The sequence below is a fragment of the Tamandua tetradactyla genome, chromosome 22 (genome assembly GCF_023851605.1).
Source record: "Tamandua tetradactyla isolate mTamTet1 chromosome 22, mTamTet1.pri, whole genome shotgun sequence".
Taxonomy (NCBI): Eukaryota; Metazoa; Chordata; class Mammalia; order Pilosa; family Myrmecophagidae; genus Tamandua; species Tamandua tetradactyla.
This window is the reverse complement of record NC_135348.1, coordinates 45,781,380-45,802,757: the sequence shown is the minus strand read 5'-3', so window position 1 is coordinate 45,802,757 and position 21,378 is coordinate 45,781,380. Positions and strand designations below refer to the sequence as shown.

General features: G+C 40.3%; 2 protein-coding genes across 20 annotated transcripts in view; one reads left to right on the top strand and one right to left on the bottom strand.

The window, feature by feature from the left end:
* Nucleotides 1-5,665, bottom strand: part of NUDT6 (nudix hydrolase 6) — a 36,616-nt gene extending 30,951 nt beyond the window's left edge. Inside the window, exons 1-2 of one of the 2 annotated variants that reach the window (XM_077140107.1) lie at nucleotides 5,423-5,665; nucleotides 2,865-3,068 (exon numbers count right to left, since the gene is read on the bottom strand). In XM_077140107.1, the coding sequence (XP_076996222.1) occupies nucleotides 2,865-3,068; nucleotides 5,423-5,648 (430 nt within the window). In that variant the 5' untranslated portion in view covers nucleotides 5,649-5,665. Of the gene's footprint in view, nucleotides 1-2,864; nucleotides 3,069-5,422 lie in introns of those variants that run through there. The other variant, XM_077140109.1, reaches the window with a different exon arrangement.
* The window catches only part of AFG2A (AAA ATPase AFG2A), a 439,139-nt gene continuing 423,387 nt past the window's right edge, over nucleotides 5,627-21,378 (top strand). For 10 of the 18 annotated variants that reach the window (XR_013167562.1, XR_013167565.1, XR_013167563.1 and 7 more), the window contains exons 1-9: nucleotides 5,849-6,323; nucleotides 7,151-7,275; nucleotides 8,720-8,877; nucleotides 11,415-11,473; nucleotides 12,460-13,095; nucleotides 14,041-14,170; nucleotides 17,184-17,240; nucleotides 18,404-18,527; nucleotides 20,395-20,650. Coding sequence is in view for 12 of the 18 variants with exons in the window: in XM_077140095.1 (XP_076996210.1) it covers nucleotides 6,182-6,323; nucleotides 7,151-7,275; nucleotides 8,720-8,877; nucleotides 11,415-11,473; nucleotides 12,460-13,095; nucleotides 14,041-14,170; nucleotides 17,184-17,240; nucleotides 18,404-18,527; nucleotides 20,395-20,650 (1,687 nt within the window). In the remaining 6 variants the exon portion in view is untranslated. Of the gene's footprint in view, nucleotides 5,794-5,846; nucleotides 6,324-7,150; nucleotides 7,276-8,719; nucleotides 8,878-11,414; nucleotides 11,474-12,459; nucleotides 13,096-14,040; nucleotides 14,171-17,183; nucleotides 17,241-18,403; nucleotides 18,528-20,394; nucleotides 20,651-21,378 lie in introns of those variants that run through there. The other 8 variants (XR_013167561.1, XM_077140094.1, XM_077140100.1 and 5 more) reach the window with 4 other exon arrangements.

The window sequence follows — 21,378 nt, the reverse complement described above, 5'->3', positions numbered from 1 at the left end:
AAACTTGATTAGATTATCTCCGCAGAGATGTGACTCATCCTGTTGTGGGTGCTATCCTTTGATTAGAGGGAGGTGTGACTCCACCCATTCCAGGTGGGTCTTGATTAGTTTACTGGAATCCTTTAAAAGAGGAAACATTTCAGAAAATCCTTTAGAGCATGAGAGCCACAGAGTCCCTGCAGCCAGAGATTAAGGAGATGAAGGAAAAGGCCCCCCGGGGAGCTTCATGAAACAAGAAGCCAGGAGAGAAAGCTGGCAGATGTCCCCATCTGCCCTTCCAGATAAGAGAAAGTAACCCCAAACTTCACAGGCCTTTCTGGAGTGAAGTTAACCTCTTGTTGCTGCCTTAATTTGGACATTTTTATAGACTTGCTTTAACTTGGATATTTTCACAGCCTTACAACTGTAAACTTGCATCTTAATAAACTTTCCTTTTAAACAACTGTTCCATTTCTGATATATCGCATTCCAGCAGCTAGCTAACTAGAACAGTGTTTGTAAAGATAGACAGGTTTCCAGAGCTTTCAGAACTATTCAAATGGATAGAGAATCCAACTGTTTATAGTCTGTTTCAAGTGTGGTTATAAAGAAATAAGAACTTTTTTTTTTGCTTGTGGGTCCTATAAAAAAGAGACTTTTTTCTCTGCAGTTACAGTAAAACAGCTACTCCATTTTAGTGGAGGAGGAACATTACTTTGGATTGCACTGGTCAAGGAGCTATAATGTAAAGGATGTGACTTGAAGGAGAAGAGACAGGTGGGAGATGAGGAGCAGGAATGCAGTATGCAAAAGAATATAGTGATTCACTAAGCATGTACGAGTTCAGTAAACAGAGTATCTTGAAGATAGCAGGGTGTCTGGTGGGATTAAGTAGGGGATAAAGGTAAACTGAGTCCAAACTGTGGGTAATCTTTAATAAAGCCTAAATTAAAAAGTCATTGGTGGGTCATTACATTTTTTTGAGCAGAGGGGCAGCATGAGGAATATAAGGAGGAATCTGATGAAAATGTACAAAAAATTTTATGGGGGAGAATTACAGGCAAAGAGGTGGGAGGTGGAAGCTTCAGGTGAGGCTAAACTAAGAGGGCAGACAAGGGACAGGAAAGGGAAAGACTGGTGTGAGAGACATTCTGAAGGAAGAAACGGTGCGTCCAGGGAATGAATCACACATCACAGGGGAAGAATCAAGCCTCAGGCTGGGAGAACAGTGATCCCACTCATGAGTAATATGAAACCCCCAAATGGGCTGCCCAGTATTAGCGAAGGTCACATCACAGACTTCCTCTATCCTGCACATCCCTGTCACCTACAAGTGACCTCTAATAACAGATGAGGACCAGGGTCGGCCTCCAGCGAAGGACGGATGACACCCGGATACACGAATAGACTTAATGTGCTTCCTTGTGGGATCCCCCTTGCTCTTCATTTGAAAATTCTATCGGACCTTCGGGCGCACGGGTGGTCCTGTGGTAGAATGTTCACCTTCCACGAGGGAGACCTGGGTTATATTCCCTGACCATGCAACCAGAAAAGAATTTTATCTGGGTTTTACGTTCTAGCCCAAATCCTATTTTTTCCATGAAAGTGTTAGATTTACATTATCTGAACCTTTGAGGCTTTCATTTTATGTTCTCTGTAAATCTTTTAGAGCACCTGTTTTACAGTACAGATACAGATATACAGACCCTTTTTTTTTTCATTTTACAAATTGTTAAGTTTCTTGAAGCAGGGGCCCTCATATCACTGCAGTCCTTCAAGTTCCTTGAACACAGGAGTGTTCATCTGAATAACATTAACCTAAGCAAAGCAGGCAGACAAGAATTCATTCATTCATTTCATTCTACAAATATTTCTCAAGTACCTACTATTTCCACCATTTGGTAGGTATTAGGTATATACTGGCGAAAAGACCCGACTTGGTCTTTTGCCTTCATGAAGCTAATGACCTAGTGAAGTTAAGCTAAGAAAACTTCTAAGGGTGGAATAACCGCTGACCTTTGGAATCAGATAGTACAGGCAGGTATTTTGCCTGCAGAAAAAGGATTTAGAAGTTCATGAGAAGCAAAAGGTGAAAAGTTTGAAGAGCATCAGGAGTCCTTATTATTTTGAGGTTTTTATTTTTTGGAAATATAAGAATTTCCTTAACTCTGGCTCTCAAAGGGTCCTGGGACCAGCAGCTACAGCAGCAGCATCACCTGGGACTTATATCAGTAATGCAAATTCTCAGGCCCCACCTAGACCTGACAAATTAAGAACTCCAAGGGTGGGGCAGAAATGTGTTTTAATAAGCCCTCCAGGTAACTGATGCACTCTAAAATTTGAGAAGCCCTGTCTTGACCTAAAGGAAATCTCTCAATTCTTCTATATGTCACTGAAGTTGATCAAAGACTCCAAAATTCTACAATATATTGAAATTATGCTATTTTAGACAACAGTTTGGCACAGCAATTTAATGTAAGTATCTTTAAGAAATAATATTCAAATTACTGAAAAATTATTTGCTTTATTTTAAATTCAACCTGAAGGTAATATTTTATTTTACAAATTCACATTTTACTACCAATATATTTTACCATAATGAATTTATTCCTTAATCCCAATTTAGTGTTACTAATTGAGTAGTGAAGTTTAAATATCTGTGTAAAACATGTCTAAACATATCCTTTGGAGAACTACATGCTGAGCTTGCTCTCCTCTGTGCTGCCCTCTGCTGATTTGTAAGGCAAGCTTCATCTATCCAAAAGCAGTTTAAAATAGTCCCAAGGATGATACCATTCCTTCCACTTGTAAACTATCTGCTCATCTGTAAGAAGCAAGAATTAGGTTAAAAGTTAATTGTGGATTATTACTAGTTTCACACTAACCTGCCACTCCTACTTGATGTGTGGCGTATCCTGGTAACCTGCTGGGTCCATCTCCCAGCCACAATGTCAGGGTTGAGGAATTCGATTCTGCATGGTGAAAGCAGAAGCCCAGAGAAGCGGCCGGGGCAATAAATCGGCTCTGGAGTATGGGAATGTGCAGCCATACAGCTACTCTACCTTCTGATCTCCATTGCTGTATCGCAGCTAAAATGTGGGAGAAAACAAAAGTTTGTTAATATTTCCCAGTGAGAGGAGCAGAATAAATGAAAACTCAGCAGACGTTGCCTCCTCCATGAAGCGCTCTGAAGCATCGACTTCTGTCACTGGCCAGCTGTCTGGGAAGGGATCCCCGAATGTCCTGTTCCCACTACCAGCAGAACTATCGTGTTTTATTATAATTGCCACCTTGCTTATATGACTTAACCACCAGACTGAATTCCTTAAGGATGGAGTCAGTATAGCACTCTCTTCACATCCGTAACACTGAGCATGATGCCGGGCACGTAACTGTTAGGTCTGGGGACTAAGGGAGGGCTCTATGGCTGGAATCATGAAGTCACTCCGGGACGGGAGGTAAACTGCTACAATCACGGTCCTTGCCCAGCAAACATCCATTCACGGACATCTGACCACCCGCTGCTCAGCCCGCTAGCATAATAATCCTCTGTTTAATGTGCCGCCCCTTTCATGTCATCCTATGACCCCGGCCCTTAAAAACTGCACTGGCCAAAGCCCATGCACGAACCTCACCTCATTCCCTTTTGGGTTCAGTGAGCTCTGCCCAGGAGCGCAGCCAACAAAGCACGCTCATTTGCAATCCTTTTGTCTAATTTCCTTTCTCTCAAATATCTCATATCTTAAAACCTTTCAGTAACAGGTGGCCAACGCTGTAGAATGAGCAAACTTATTTTGAAAATAAAATACCATTCCTTTTAACATCTTTTTAAATCTTTACAAGTGACTATTACAGACTTCTATGTACTCTTCCTATAAAGCTGTCATAATTTTTTCAAGTTTATAAATTTCAAGATGGTTAAAAATATAATTATTTATGCTAATTCTAGAAATAAAGAATAATGAAGAAATCAAGACTTCACTTTCTACTAGAATGCAAAGATAATAAAATATATTTTGCCATTTTTTCATGAATATAGTTTTGGAGTTGACATTATACAATATAGCACCTGCATCATGTCTTTCACTGTATATTGTAAACATGTTGCTATGCCATTAAAATTCTTTTAATGAACGTTCATTTTTAAAGACTGAATAGTTTTCTCATAAATCTCTTCCAGGACATTTAAATTGTTTCTAATTTTTCTTTATTATAAATAATAAATAATAATAATGATGAACATGTAATTTTTTTGTCCTTGACTTCAATAAATTGTTACTTTATTACTTAAGAATGAGCCAGGGGAAGAAGATGTTAATATTTACTTAGCTTTACTAAACTCTAAACACTTTACATAATTTTTTTCATTACGTTGTCACAAAACATGACAGGCCTCCCCAGTATGTGTGAAAAAAATGAATAACAGTTTTAAGAGTTTTTTCTAAATTAAAAAAAATAACTTCGTCCATCTGTCATCTCATTTATTTTTCCAACATTTCTGCAAAACGTTTTTGTGCGTGCGTGTACGCGAAGGCTGGTATTATTCCCTAGCTGCGGCCCTCCGTCCCTCGTCCAATCTCCCTGGACTCTGCGCCGAGCTGCCCCCGAGCCCCGCGCTCACAGGGCCCCGCACAAAGGGGCCTCCGGCAAAGCTTTCAGTTGACGCGGCATAGACTGGAACAGCCCCTTCTCGCCTTTTTCAGGTTAAGTCTTTTTGTTTCTTTTCATTTAGGTGTGATCTCATAAAGCAAAATGACAAATCTTGGATTTCCTACACGTGATGCTCTGACAAGGGCGCACACCCGTGTGGCCACATTAAGTCACGACCCTATGCTCCAGCCATTCAGGGAAAGAGGAGGCGCCGCGTCCAAACGCCCAGTCCGGGGACGTGCCCTGGCCCGTCTCTGCCAGCCTTAGAGGACTCGCAGAGCCACCGACACGTTGGCCGCGGCCACCGCGCTGGAGGCCCGGCAGCCCCGCCCACCTCCCGGCCGCGGCCACCGCGCTGGAGGCCCGGTAGCCCCGCCCACTCCGGCCGCGGCCACCGCACTGGAAGCCCCGGGAGCCCCGCCCACCTCCCCGGCCGCGACCACCGCGCTGGAGCCCCGCCCACCTCCCCGGCCGCGACCACCGCGCTGGAGGCCCGGCAGCCCCGCCCACCTCCCGGCCGCGACCACCGCACTGGGAGCCCCGCCCACCTCCCCGGCCGCAGCCGCCACACTGGAAGCCCCGGGAGCCCCGCCCACCTCCCGGCCGCGACCACCGCGCTGGAGCCCCGCCCACCTCCCGGCCGCGGCCACCGCACTGGAAGCCCCGGGAGCCCCGCCCACCTCCCGGCCGCGACCACCGCGCTGGACGCCCGGGAGTCCCGCTCCCACCGCCCGGCCGCGGCCACCGCACTGGAGGCCCGGGAACCCCGCGCCCCGCCCCGCCCCGCACTCGCCCCGCAGGCGCCTCAGGAAGTCGGCGGCGCCCAGCCGCTCCACCGCGCCGAGCTGCGCCAGCCGCACCGACACGCCGCCGAATCTGTCCGGCTCGCCCCGCAGCAAATCCGCGCCGGCCGGGGGATCGCGCGCGCCGCCGCCCGACGCCCCGCAATGCCCCGCCGCGAGCCAGGGGGCTCCGGCCGACACTCGGCGCCAACAGCCCCCGCGAAGCGCCCGCAGCATCCCCGCGCCGCCGTCGACGGAGCCGAGGTCACTACCGTAAAGGCCAGAAGAGCGCTCCTGCCTCCTTAGAGCGCAGCCACGGCTCCTAGTGCAGCGCTGTTCCGAGGAGAACGCAGAGTCCTGTTCACCTGCCCTTTGAAGCAAGGTGTGTGGCTGCGGCTCCGGGAAAGGCGGGGAGAGACTTTTCCACCCACTTGCTATTATTATTGTTACTACTGCTAGTTTATTTCAACAGACGTCTGCTTAGCAATGGAGAAAGGCCGGAGGAGACAGGAAAGAATCCTGTTTTTCAGGAACTTACAATACACATGGCGGTTCCGTCCACCTGGTCGGCCTTTCTTCGCAGACGTGGCCGCTTCTGAAACCCCTTCAGGGACAGCGAGCCCTGAGGACGCTAGCTCTTCCGCCTCGCGGGCGCTGGGCTCAGGGAATTACGGCGCGGGGCGGAGCCGGCTTGACCCTTGCCCCGGAAGTTGTTCCGCGGGCGCCGGCGCGCGTGCGTTGGCTCGGGGCGCCCGGGCTGCGGTCGGACCATGTCTTCCAAGAAGAGCGCGAGGCGGCTGAAGCCGGTCGCCGACGGGGGCCCGCCCTCGCCGGTTGCCGCGCTCTGCCCTGCGGGGCCGGGCTCCGTGGCGGGGGCCGCCACCCTGGCCGTGACCAACTTCGTAGAGAAGGGTGAGGGCCCCGGGGGGAGGCCGGGCTGGGTCCTCCGGCCGCGGCTGCGGCGCGCGGACTGGACGTACCTGAGAAGTCAGCGCGTGAGAACGACGCGCCCCACGAAGCCCGCGGCGGGCGGTGTCGCTGCCGACGGGAGACCCTGCCCCGGGGGGGCTTGGCAGGGCTTCGTCCCCTCCCGGGGTCAGCTTGGGGTGGGTGTGAAGGAGCAGAGATGCTGGCAAGTCGTTTTCAGGAGCGGTGACGGCTGGCTGCATCTGGGGTCCCTGAGCACACATGGCCCAGTCAGTTGAAGCATGTTTTCTTAAGGACTAAGTCCTGCGTTACTGTTCTATCCACACAGTCTTCGGAACAGAAAAGAAAAATACGTGGTTACTAGCATGTGGGTCAGAAGTGGAAAAGTAATTTAGGCTTGGGAGCCCCATATAGAAATGCCTTTTTGAAAAGATCAGTTTCCCGGTTCATGTTCTTCCCCGTGTAAGCCTTTCAATGCTAATAGCAGACTTCGTGTAGAATATTTACTGTGAGACGCTCAGGTGCTCTCTAGCGCAAGCATACTCAGTTCTTCATGAAATTAAAGATTAAGAAAATAATAACTAAAATCGCATAAAACATCATTTATTTTTAGATAGCCCTCAGTGGATCCCCAAAACAGTTTGGTTGTAAGTCTGATTGTTAATATAAGGAGGGAGGAAACAGTGGTTTCTCCAGGGCGTAAGTGTGTTTGTATGGTTACACGGATAGAGGATATTTATTTACTCCAAAAAAGAGTGAGCATTAACGTTAGTTATAAAATAGTACAAAAATAATTTTCTTTTTCATCATAGTGGATGACAAAGTTCCTAAAATATTCCAGAATTCCCTTGTTCAACTTGGACTCAACACTATGAAGTCTGCAAATATATGTATAGGTCGACCGGTATTGCTTACCAGTTTGGATGGAAAACAAGAGGTAAGAGTGCTTTTTATTTCCATTAGTTTAGGAAGATTTGCAATGTTTCTAATTTTAATTTTCAGTACAAGCAGGAGTAAATGGAAAACTATATTAAATGACATTCACAGCAAACTGTGTCTTCCTTGGATATCTGTGACTATGTTGGGAATAGTAGTCCTTAAATGTCATGCAGTAGAGGGAGCTTTGGAGGTGTTGGCATGCTATTAGCCGTTTCTCCCAGTGTGTTAAATTTCTTCACAAAAATGTTAGTTTGGGGTATGAAAGTCACCTGTCACTTCCACATTGTGACTTTCCCCATGGCGGTTTTGGTATTTCATGAGGTGGCATAAAGAATTAAACGGGGAGTTTCTCAGGAGCCACAGAACACATTCAAGGGCCAGCAGACCACATACGAAACATTTGCATAAACCACCTGAGCCATGTCTCTCTTACATAAGAAGTGTAACATTATTTTGGGGGCAGGATTATTATAAAAAAGGCATTCTGGTAGATTTTGGCATCACACAAGAAAAGCTAAGTCCTCATATGATTCCCTAAAGGAAAATGATGGTGAAGGGTCTATTCCTACAGATTTTTCAGCCAAGAAAGGCTGGTTTGAAAATTTTAGAAAGGTTTAGCCTATGCGATGTAAAATCGGTAGCCTCTGTGAAAAAAATTTTTTATTGAGATTTTCCAGATCATGGCAGTACGGCAACCCTAATCCTCTCCCTGCTCCCCCATGTGGAAGAGTTAACGGTGCTTGAGACTCGAAGCCCAGAGTCTTTCCTGGATTGTTTTTGGCAGCTTGGCTTTCTTTCATGCCCACAGCCATGGCTTCTTCTGCCTGCTGTGTCAGTCAGTGTTCTCTCCTGTACTAGAGACCCTGTAGAAATGTTTTGAGATCTCTTGTCTGCTAATGGCACCATGCCCGTTCTTTTCATTGTTCTTGGCTTATACTTCTAAAAATCATTTACAGCGGATCATGGAAGAGAGGACTATCAGTGTGTGAGTTAGTGTATTACCTTGAGCCAGCAACTTTCTCTTTCCTCCTTTTACTCTTACGTCTGGCTAGGCCCAGATTCCAACAGCACTCTTGCGCCTTGGCCCTCACTACATGCTGGAAGTACTTTATGCTCTAGGCTGCATTGCTTGCTGATCCCTGGTGATTTTGCCCTCAATATTTCTCTCATTTTCTTCTTCTCACTTCTAAATACTAGTGTCTCTTTTACTCAGTCCACCTTTCAGCTCTTATAACATTTTCACTGTGAAATCATTCCTGATCATCACAAAAGGATACAATATTTTTAAAAGTTTTCTTACTTTTTTTATTGTGGTTTATCTTGTTGTAACTTGTATTAGATTGTACCTCCTTTGGGATCAAGACTGTTTTGCAAATCCATGTACTTGACTGTGGTATTCTGTGACTGTTTTCTAAATCATGTGTTTCCTGTGTTCTGGGCAGGTCTGTACAGCCTGGCCTGTGGCAGGATTTCCTGGAGGCAAGGCTGGCCTGAGTGAAATGGCACAGAAGAGTGTGGGTGTGAAGGCTGGTGACGCCCTCCGGGTCCAGCCGCTTGCTGGTGCTCTGCTGCAGGCCGAGGAGATAGATGTGACAGTCAGGTGGGCTCTTTTCTTTGGTGACTGCCTGGGTCAGCACTGTCCAAGAGTAATGACCATATCTCATTAGAGAGCCACAAATGTGAACCACATAGGTAATTTTACATGTTCTACTAGCCACATTTAAGAGTAAAAGGAAACAGGTAGAATCAATTTTAATAACATATTTTGTTCATCAATATATCTAAAATTGTATTTTAATGTATAATAAATATGGTATATGTAATATACAGTTATATAATAAATATTACAGATTATGTTCTTTTTTTTAACTAAGTCTTCAAAATCCAGTGTTTATGTTCTACTTGTAGCACATCTCAGCATGGGCTAGCCAGATTTCAAGGGCTCAATAGTCACATGTGGCTAGTGGTATACTGTATTAGATAGTACAAGATAGGTGAGTTTTGTGTAAAATAGGTGGACTCGGGATGCTCTGATGTCCTTTGATTAGAATATACATTGACATTTTAGGTGAGAGGAATTATTGGTGAAGATTTCAAAATATTTTTCGTCTTGATTTGCAATGTAAGCAAGAGTTCTTGTCATTCTTATGGTTTTAAAGAAGGAAGTAGAGTACTGTGAGTAGACAAGATACAAGTTTCAATTAAAACAGGTTAAGCAAAGTATATGATTGGGTATTTTAACTCGATTATTTAAATTAATAAAACAAATAATCATTTATGTCAGATGTTTAAATAATCCCTCATTAAAGACTAATTATTTGAATTAATCTATCAATATAGTTGAAGTATATCAGCCATTCTCTTAGATATTCTATATATTGACTGACTTTACCTGTGTCTCATCAAAATTCATTAAAAAAATCTTTCAATACTTTAGTGTCACATTAGTAACAAACTTTGAGGTGTCTATATTATATACAAATATCACAAAACATTTTCCAATTGTTAGCTTGATTTTAAAATGTTGTCTTTTGCTACTTGTATATATATATATTGTATATTGTATATGTATATAATATATATGTATATAATGTATAAATGTGTACTGATGTGTGCGCACACACATGTCCGTTTTCTTCTTTTATTTAATCCTCAATACCCTACTAAGTATCCACATTTCTCCTTTTTTTTTTTATAGATGAGTTAATGGGCTCAGTGAGAAGTAAATTGCCTATTATTTTATAGACATTTAATAGTACTGCACGGATTAAGCCAGATTAATGTTCACACTGTATTTTAAAACAGTTCTGCAGGCAGCGGAAATCAGTTGAATGGAATTTTAATGGTCGTTTATGAGCTAGTCTGATTTGAAGTTCAGCAGTTGTAGGTGATATCTATTGTCTATTATGGAGAGGCTGTATATGTTTTAAATGAGAGCTTAGTTTTTTTTACTAACAAAAGTCTTATGTTTTAAATGTGGCAGCAAAGCATAGACAAGAAAGTTAATTTCTGATAGGGGAAATTAGTTAGTTTAATCTGTTACTTAAATTCTTCAGTTGGAACTGAAAAATTTTATTAGAAAGGTTAGAGCTCCTTCTAGTGGAAATTACTTTATCTGCACCTGTTCTTTTTTTTAAAAGCAAAACTGACAGAGTACTTTTCTGTTCTTATACATATTTGTAAATGAGTTTAATAAATAGAAATAATTTGAATATAATTTGCCCAGAGTTCTAGAAACAGAGCTAAATTTAAGCATTTAAGAAGATACATACAATTTCCTCTTTAGTTTATATATATATTTGATGTATAAAATTTCCTCCTTGTTCTGTTTCTTTGTCTTTTATCTAAAAATATTGCTTTTATTACTGACAAAGTGAGAGAACAAGGGTTTGATTTTGACCAGATGGGCCTGCTAATACTCTCCCCCCTGAGCTGAACTTACCCTGTCTCCCCACACTGGTCATTGGCAGAGCATCAGGAGGTGTTTTCTGCTGATAGGGGTGCTTGCACATGGAAGAGGAAAAAGGCACATATTCTGAGAACTCTCCAGGAGACTGTGCTTTCACGTGTACATTGATTTTTGGGTGTGTCCATTTCCTATACTTCCTCATGGAAGACACGGTTGCAGCCAGAATAAGCGGGTTCTTATTTTTCCTGAGGCACTGCCTTTTTTCCCAAAATTGTCTGTTACAACCAGTATCCTACTTGTTTATGCTTCTGTTCCTTCACATAACATACTACAGAGGATTTAATTTTCTTGAAGAGACTATAAATTATATGTAGAGAATGGAGTAGACTATTAATAAAAGCCTTTCTCCAAGCTAGGCACCTTCAGAAAGGGACAGTGTTCCTCCAGTGTTTCTGACTATAGCACACAATAAGGCCGTACATTTTTGATTGCGAGTCATTACACACACCCACTCACAGACAGTGTGCATATGCACACACATGTGTGCACTGATTCCAGGCCGTTAGGACACCAACTTCTAAGCAGTATTTTCGTGGCAGTAAGAAGTACCTGAAAGGTGTTATGGTCCTTCAAATTTCTTAAATTATTTCAGGATAATGTACATATCATTTTCCGTCACATTTTAGTTTCTGATATATTAATGCCGATTTCTGTGACACTTCATACAGTGACAAAGATGTGGAGATTAATGAGGAAGAACTGACTGATTGTCTTCTGAGAAAGCTAGGTGAGACATACTTTAAATTGTTTTCTTAATTTTTGAGAAGCAAGGCAGCAGTAAGTAACGTGTCTTTGAGGTCTTGTGTACATATAGTTTTCTGCAAAATAACTTAAAGATATTCTCTCGGCAAATTAATATCCTTGTGGGACAGGGATGTGTTGTTTCCCAATTGATTGATTGGCATTGAGTATTGCAGAGAATATGACTTGTCTCTGAACAAAATCAGTGGCAGTACTTTCCAGTGAGAAACAGTACTATCTTAGAGTGTGGATATAGGATGCCACTTTAGTTTAGTTTAGAATATGGAATGCCTGGCTATTTGTTGGTACATTTGTTAGAATCCTGGATTTGTTGAGTGTAGAAGATCTCAAAGAATCATCTTGTAGGAAGGGATGGATAAATAGGTGGAACGCAGGGAATTTTTATTACAATGAAACTTTTAGTATGTTGCTGTAATGCTGAATATGTGACATTATACATTTGTCAAAATTCATAGAACTATATAACACGAAGTGTGAACCCTAACCTAATGTAAACTAGTGTATCAATATTGGCTAATCAGTTGTAACAAATGTGCCATGCTAATGCAAGGTGTTAATGATAGGGAAAACCGTGTGAGGGAAAAGGGGCCTGTGGGAACTCTCTGTACCAGTGGATCAATTTTTCTGTCAACCTAAAACTGCTCTTAAAAATAGTCTACTAATTTAAAGACCAAACCAAACCAAAATATGACTAGAACACCAAAAACAAAGGCAACAAAATAGCAACCCAAAACTAAATGAATCATCTTGTCATTTTCCTTCTTTCTCCAGATGGTGCTGTATCTTAGGTGACTATTAGGCCCTTTGTTTTTCACAACAGTTATTTCGTTAATACCCCATCATTGATTTGGCCTTTTTAATTGTGTATTAGTAGATTAAAGAATTGTTATTTAAACGTTACACTGGTGAAAAAATCATGCTAACATACATATTTAATAAATTGTTTTCTAGATGGCAAGATTGTTTTACCAGGCAACTTTCTGAACTGCACATTCTATGGACGGCCATGCAAGTTGCAAGTGTTGCAAGTGAAAGGGACGGATGGTGTGCTATTGGGAAGGCCTCAGAGTGACTCTGACACTGATGTCCAAGAAGTGGCCCCTAAACAGTCCAGCATGGAAACCAGTAGCCTGGATATATCCTTAAAGCTGAGCCGGTTGGACCTAGAGGAGCCTCAGGACTCAGCAATAGACGGTACTCCTTGCAGACCAGTAAATGATGGAATTATAAACAAAGCTGATGAAATTTTGTTGGATGTTACACCGAGTCCTGGAGAAGGCAGTCAACTTCGACTAGAGGACCTCCCGGGTCTTAAATGTAGTTTTGAGTTGGCCAGAGAACAAAATGAACAACTTAACAATGAAGAGAAATTGCTAAAATCAATCAGCATGGGAGCAAAGTGCAATACTGATACTTTTTATTTTATTTCTTCAACAACTAGAATCAATTTTACAAAGATTCGCAAAGAGCAAGACAAGGAATTCACAGTAACTTTTGACATGATAGGCGGCTTAACTAGTCAGCTGAAAGTGATTAGAGAAATAATTGAACTGCCTCTCAAACAGCCTGAGCTTTTCAAGAATTATGGTATGGTTTCTTCAGTTTAATGAGTCCAAAAGTGTTAATTTCAAACTAAAAAGTGATCAGTCAGTTCTACTTACCTAATGATTACTTGCCTACTTGTTTTTATTTCCTAGGGGTAGGTGTGGTAGAAGGTGTTAGTTGATTTGGGAGGTAGTCAAGAGCCATTTTTTGTGCTTTGGTTTCTAGGTTGTGATGGTGATAAGTGATGTGAAGTTAGAAGAGATAGCCTAGTTTCTTCTCAATCATCCTGCAGTTGTTTAGATTGGATCTAGAATAATTATCTTGTCATGCTAGATCAGCTGTAGTGATTAAAGAAATAAATCAAACATTCAGATACACTGTCTAAAACTTCCTTTGGAAGAGTACCTATGTGCAGATTTTGCGTTGGAGTGAGTGGTTAAGGGTGTGACTTGACCTCTGGAAAACTTGGTCCTTCCTCTACATGGTAAATGTCCATATCCTCTGCAAATGTCTGGTACATGGCATTGCTCTCTTCGCTTTTTCCTTTTACATGAATCTTGATGTAAAAAGATGATATATAAAATGATCATGTGTAAAATGAATCCTTGGATTGACATTTTCCTGGTAATGCTCATACTCTCCAAGATGGTGAGTTGGGAGAAAATCGGAATTGACTATATTATCTGGTTTTGTTTTCAGGTCATTGAACTGTGCTGTTGGGATAGGGCATGGCCAAAAAGTGAGTGGGTGTCTAGCTGCTCTTTACCCATGTCTAGGGTATACAGAGAGAGGAAGAGTCATTCCTAGGGATCACCGTTTGGGATAGTTGGTAGTACATTTTTCTGGAGAAAAAAAAGAAGGTCTGACTCTTAGATTTGTGATTCAGATTAGATTTACATTTCATTAGCTCATTATGAAGCCATGTGTGAACACTTGTAAGACATTCAGTAATGCTGAATCCAGTGTGTTCTGCTCTTTTTCTTATAGGCGTCCCTCCTCCCAGAGGGGTGTTACTCTATGGCCCTCCAGGTACTGGGAAAACGATGATTGCCAGGGCTGTTGCTAATGAAGTTGGAGCCTATGTGTCTGTAATTAATGGTCCTGAAATTATAAGCAAGTAGGTACATTATTTAATAGAACAGACTTAAAATATTAATTTAAAAAAAATTTATATCAGAGAAGTCGTGGGTTTGCAGAGCAATCATGCATAAAATGCAGGATTTCCATACCACCCCACCACTGACACTTGTATTGGTGTGGACCATTTGTTACAATTGGTGATGACAGTTTTTTATAATTTTTTTTAACAGTAATTACATTTGTTACAATTGATGAAAGATTGTTAAAGTGATACTGTAACTATTGTCCATAGTTTATGTAGGGGTATTTTTTCCCTATATTCCTGACCTATATTATTATTATTATTTTTTTTCATGCATGTCTTTATTTTATTACTCGTCTACCAAAACACTGGATAAAGGGAGTGTCAGTCACAAGGGTTTTACAATCATATGATCCCATGATAAAAGTTGTATAGTTACATATCATTATCAGAGATCAAAACTACTGGATTACAGTTGAATGATTTCAATATTTCCTTCTGACTATTCTGAAACACTAGAATCTATAATGAAAAACCTGTATAATGAGCCAGTACTCATAGTCATTTGTTAAATCCTGATTTCTCAGTTACACCTCCTTCCTCTCATGTGATCGTTCTCTCCATCTTCAGGGATATCTGACAATGACCATTTTAGCTTCTTCATGCTGGAAAGGGGTGTCAGCCTTATGGAATAGAGGAATGAAGCTGGTTGATGTTATTGGAGAGACTGGTACCTTTGGGTTTCAGGGTTTATCTGGCCTCGGAAAAATTTGGAGACCTTAAGTTTCTAAAAAAATAAACTTACTAAGTAAAACATTTATAGAGTCTTATGCAGAGCCCAGGGTGTTCTTTAGGATTTTCAGGAATACTGTTGACTGGGAATTGGCATTTCCATAGGAGTAACCTCCAGAATGACCTTTTCAATCTGTTCGAAATCTCTTAGTCACTGCAACTTTATTTTGTTTCATTTCTTTTGTCCCTTTTTGTCAAGAAGGCATTCTCAATTCCAGGATGCCAGGGTCAGGCTCATCCCTAGGAGTCAGGTCTCCTATTGCCTGGAAGACATACCCCTGGGAATCATGTCCCACATAGAGGGGAGGGAAATGAGTTTATTTGCGGAGTTGGCTCAAAGAGAGAGGCCACATCTGAGCAACAAAAGAGGTTCTTTGGGGGTGACTCTTAGGCATAATTATAAATAGGCTTAATTTTGACATTGCAGAAACAAATTTCTTTTGGACAAGCCTCAAGATTGAAGGCTTGGCTTATTAAATTGGGAGTCCCTAATACTTGAGAGAATATCAGGAATTCCTTTGGGGAAGTTTAATAGTTCCACATTTTGTTCTCCAGTCCCTCAAGTGGACTTCGCAAATACTTGTTTATTTTCTGCCCAAAATACTCAGGAATACATCAGTGTATTACATTAACCATTACAGATTAACTGTACAGATTAACTGACCAGAGAGGTTGAGTTAGATAGTGTGCTACAGAAAATTTAAATTTTGAATCAAATAAGCATATCTTCCTTTGGTCTCACACAAAAGTTGATGTTTTAAAATACAGTCAACATCATCCTTTACCCTGTATTCTGATACCTTAGTCCTAACCAGGTCCTCTTAATTCATATCTCTAATTGAAGTCTGATCTCTTTTTCAGCTTCTCTAATAGTTGCTGTATGGAGTAGTGCTGACTTTCAGAGCTGCAGAGCTCTGAGTCTCATGTATCATGCAGCTACCTAAAGTTCCAGGGAACTACCAGGTTATACACAAAGAGCACAGTGTCTCAAACTTTGGAAATGACAGTTAAAACTCAAGAGTAGATGTGACTGCTTTAAGAGCATATGATCTAGGAACCTTTACATCAAGGCTTATTGAGCATTCTGTACTCCTTAATCATCAATTGCCCAATCCCTGCCCACTTTCTATATCCTGATAACTTATGCTCTTGAATTCAGTTCTCAGAGTTTGCTCGTTATAGCTTATATTAGTGAGACCATACAATATTTGTCCTTTCGCTTCTGACTTCTTTCACTCAACATAATATCCTAAAGGTTCATTCACTTTGTTGCTTGCCTCATGACTATTCCTTTCTGTAGCTGTGCACTACCCCGTCATATGGATACACTGCAGTTTCCCCTTCTGTTCATCAGTCGGTATAGCCTTAGACTGCCCGCATCCAGTGGCAGTCATCAGTAATGCCGCCATAAAGACCAGTGTGCAAATGTCCATTCGTGACCCTGCTTTCAGGTTTTCAAAGTATATCCCTACTAATGGTGTGGCAAGAGCACATGGTAACCCTGTGCTTAGCCTCCTGTACAGCCATCACGCTGCCCTCCAGAGCGGCTGCACCATTCTGCTTCCCTCCCAACAGTGAGTAGGCACATCTTCTCCTTCACCTCTTCTCCAGAACGTCTATCTTTCTATTTACTTTTTCATATCAGTTTTCAGTCACATGCTATACAACCCATCCTAAGTACACAATCAGTGGCTCCTGGTGTGATCACACAGTTATGCATTTACCACCACAATTTATGTGAGAATGTTTCCATTTCTTCTGCAAAGAAAGAAGGGAGAAAAAAGTAAAAGGAGAAACAACCAGTATAACAAGAATCCCATAAACACTCCCTTACATGCCCTCTTATTGACATTTAGCTTTGGTATATTGCCTTAGTTACAGTTAATGGAAGAATATTACAGTGTTATTGTTAACTATAGACCCTGGTCTGGCTTAATTGTATTTTTTTTCCATATGCCATCCCATTTTTAACAGCTTGCAGTGGTGACAGTCATTTGTTCTCCCTCATGTAAAAACTTAAATATGGTTTTTAAAATGACTTCATGGTATTCCAACTGCTTGGATGTTTTATATATTGACATTTTTATATTTCTTCTTAATGTGTATAAACATCAAGATTAGAAAATAATGTTTGAAAATAAATATTCTGGAAATATTTGAAAAGTCAGATTAGTTTTTATAGATGATGCTTAAAAAGAAAAGAATTGGTAGTTTAAGTGTCTTTTATTTGTTACAGATTTTATGGCGAGACTGAAGCAAGATTACGTCAGATATTTGCTGAAGCCACCCTGCGGTATTCTTTAGTTTCAGATTTTTTGGAATTAATAGGCTGTTTAATCAATGTGGAGATGCTGTCACTTTATACAAAGTACAAAAGAATAGAGAAACAATAGTGATAGCACTAGAAATAGTTTATAGATCTAATGAAATTATGTCATATTTAAGTCTAATACTGTTTTGGAAGTTTGATAAGTTAAACTACTTAGAGTAAAAGAGTTAAGGCAAAGTGTTGTTTCATAAGTCAATGAGCCAAAGTATTTAAATTTATGATTTTCTTTTTTTTTGGGTACTTAGGAATATTCAGTATATCTAATTCCCTTGGTAGACTTTATTATAGTAGTAGTCCTTTAAAAAATAATAGACTTTTTTTTTAAAGCTTACAAGTTAAGCCTTTTTTGTTGTTTCACTGCAGTGAGTTGAATATGCATCATGGCTTAGTGTGATATTGGTGTTCATTGGATGGCTTTGTGCTTGCTGTTCCTTTGGTATTTAACTTATCATAAATCAGAATTACTATTCTCTTATCAAAAGAGTTGACATGTTCAGAGGTTTCCCCCCAACCCCCAGTGACAGTGGATGAAGTAAGTAGTCTGCAGTCCCACTACTGAAAATCTGAGAACCAGTGGTAAACCTTATAGTTTAGGTTTTTGTTTTATTGTTGTTATTGTACTCCTGGCATTCGAGGTTTCCTCTTGTGAGAAAATTCTCGCAAAAATTGAGATCAATTCTCATGGGAGAATTGATGATCTTGAAAGTTCTTTTTATGGGGAAAAAAAGAGGGCGTTTCTAGCTTATATCCCTACGGCTTTAGACCTGCTTCAAGGGGCAAAATCTCTGGCTTCCAGCTTCTGCATTATTTCAGTCCTTAGTGACTTAGTGGGTGTTAGTGAGTAAGGTCGGTCTGGTCCTAGGCCTGCAGCTCACGGTAATAGACTTTTCAACACTGTGCCTTCCTACTGAGGGTGAACGCCACTAGAATGTGTTATCATGAGTTAATAATTTGGAATAGAATTAATCTAAGATTTTTCAGCTTAACACCCTACAGCCTTTGTCTTTAATATCTTTAAATGAATCTTAAATTTGACAGTACTTTTCAATTAAAAAAATTGAAACTAAGTAAAATTTAAAACTGAATGTAAATAAATTAGAGAATTCATTTTACTTGTCTGTTTTTAGGTGCCCCTCCATTATTTTTATTGATGAGCTGGACGCGCTTTGCCCTAAAAGAGAAGGGACTCAGAATGAAGTTGAAAAAAGAGTGGTAGCTTCACTCTTAACACTGATGGATGGCATAGGTTCAGTAAGTATAGAACTAGTATTGATTCTGTGTAGGAAGGGGTTGATTCTTAATTGAATATATATAGTAGTAGAAATTATTGAATATGTCTAAGTCTTTGGGTGTTCTAGGATAATGCAAGAATATTAGCCATAGATATTAGAAGAAAGATCCATGTCATAACTTTCTTTGGCAGGTTATACTTATGAAAACATAACCAAACATGTTTTTCTGTAGATAAAATAATATACCATGATGGATTTCTTTTGTGATAAATGGTACTAACTTAAAGACATAAGGTGCAAATCTAATAAGGAAGATTCAGCAGTTAAATTTTTGAGAATATTACTTTGAAATAGTACATATTCTTTTGGGGCTTTGTGCTAGGCAGGTGTAAGGAAAGAAAGTGAGAATGATGAAAAATATGTTTATACAACATTTAAAAAGAACTCATATTACAAATTATCTGATAAATATATACTGATCTATATATATACTTTTGTATTAATAAAAACTATATCCTAATTATAAAAGGGAGACTCATAGCACTAACTGAGAACAGGAATGGGGAAAATTCCCTCAGACTCCTGACAGCTGTTAACCAGAAGAATACATTTCTTGTGTGGGGTGTTAGGTAACTAAAGTTTTTAGAGTCATGATATGTTAGAGCAAAAAGGATTCTTAGAAATCATGTGGTCCTAAGACCCCCTTTTGCATATTAAAAACTGAGCAATGAGAACCTCTTGGTTTTAATTGTCTATTGGTAGAAACAGAGAAAATAAAGTGGAAGTTTGGTATTAAGTCTCTGTTTTTTGCTAACAAAATTATGATTGGAAGAACCATACAAGAGAGCGGTTATCACTTGGAGGAAAGTGGGTGACTGCCTAATTCTCAGTACTGGAACAGTACTTAGGTGTGATCATGGTGTCTCAGGTTTGGTTCTCAGCTTATAAAGCTGGAGAGTGTGGAGCTCTGAGACTGACCCTTGCTTACCATACTGACAAGAGACTGATGCATAAACCAGGGTGCCAGTTTGTTCAGGCAGGGTAGGCCTGCTGAATGTGCTGGCTTTCTCACTTTTGGACAGGTTTGGAAGAATGTGACACTGATATTTTATCTGAAAATGTTTAAGGGCCTCTATTCATCTAGACTCTCAGTTCACATTCACAGATTCATTATAAGTATGCATTCTCTTTTGGCACATTCAGCAGATTAGGTTTGAGTTGTCTTACTTAGAATCATGTTCTAGTTATACCTGTTTCTATGAGATTCTTAACAGAATGTTGAGTAATTTCTATAGGTGGCTAATCATAATTATGATTTTTTATATTTTGATGCTTCTAATTTCATTATCACAGAGTAAACTCAACTTTAGTTTGAGGAGTTAAAATCCATATTTATTCAAGGGTGGCTGATACCTGGTGTTAGTTATATTGGTGGTTTTATATTCAGGGATCTAAAAATTTATAAAAATAAAATAAGAAAACAGCCCATATGTGAGAAAGACTTTTATACAAATTTCTAATAGAGCCTTGTTCTATTTGAATATTATGTAAGTTATAATCTTCGCTTTCAACTAAGGGAAATGAACATGTATTAAACCAACCATATGCCAGGGCATTATATACTGTTATTTACAAGAAGGTAGTTAATATCTGTAAGTGAAAGAGACTTCATTTACAGTGAGATGGAGAGGGAAGTATTGGAAAACCTCCCCCAGGAGGAAGCAATTAGGCTAAGCATTGAACAGTGTGGGATTGGCAAAACAAATGAAACGTGAGGACTTAGCCTGGGCAGTTAGATCCATCCTTGTCTATATAGCTACTTTGCATATATATATATATTTTTTACTTTTGGAAGACTGTAATTTATTTTCATTTCATTTTGTTAGGAAGGAAATGAAGGACAAGTGTTGGTCCTTGGGGCCACAAATCGCCCTCAGGCTTTGGATGTTGCACTCCGAAGACCTGGAAGATTTGATAAAGAGATTGAGATTGGGGTTCCTAACGCTCAGGATCGGTTAGATATCCTCCAGAAGCTCCTTCACAGGGTACCCCATTTGCTCACTGAAGTTGAACTGCTGCAGCTGGCAAATGGTGCACATGGATATGTTGGAGCAGATTTGAAAGCCTTGTGTAATGAAGCGGGTGAGTGTGATTTACCATAGTGAGTCTATATGGGTGAACTTAATACTCCAGGTTACTTACATACTAATAATTAATATCTACTTTTTTAGTGAAATATATTTAATTCTTTAATATTCATCGAAATATATGTTCATTGAAAAAAGTCCAAATGATTTGGAAAACCACAACCCTAAATATAACCAAAATTATAGCATATATCCTTCCAGACTTTTCCTAAGTACACGCACACACACATGCACATTACCAGATTCATTGATGACATATTTATTGCCATTAATTTATTGTTAACATATATAACAATATTTATTGATATTTTGCTATGGAAATTAAGAAATGCCTTCAGGACGGTCAAAACTTTCCTTAGGAGTAGCTTTTTGTTTGTTGAAGTGCTGAAACAGTGAAATGCAAGGATTTTATGCCACCGAGTATATGACAGTGGTGCTTTAGCCTGAAAATGTTTAAGGGTTGTTATTAATTACTTGAACCCTTGTCTTTAAGAATTTCAGTATGGCATAAGTGTAGTTACTTTGGAAGCTCTTAAGACCTTTCAATGTTTACAGTTCTTCAAAGTAATTTCAGCCATGGAATGTGTATTCAAATCTCATCAGTTTTTATAAGCTATTGAAATATCCAGTCAAGCCAGTAAGAATTTATTGAAAAAAATCTGATAATTTTTTCTTAACTCTGTAGTGAAATACATGACATAAAACTTGCTATTTTAACCTTTT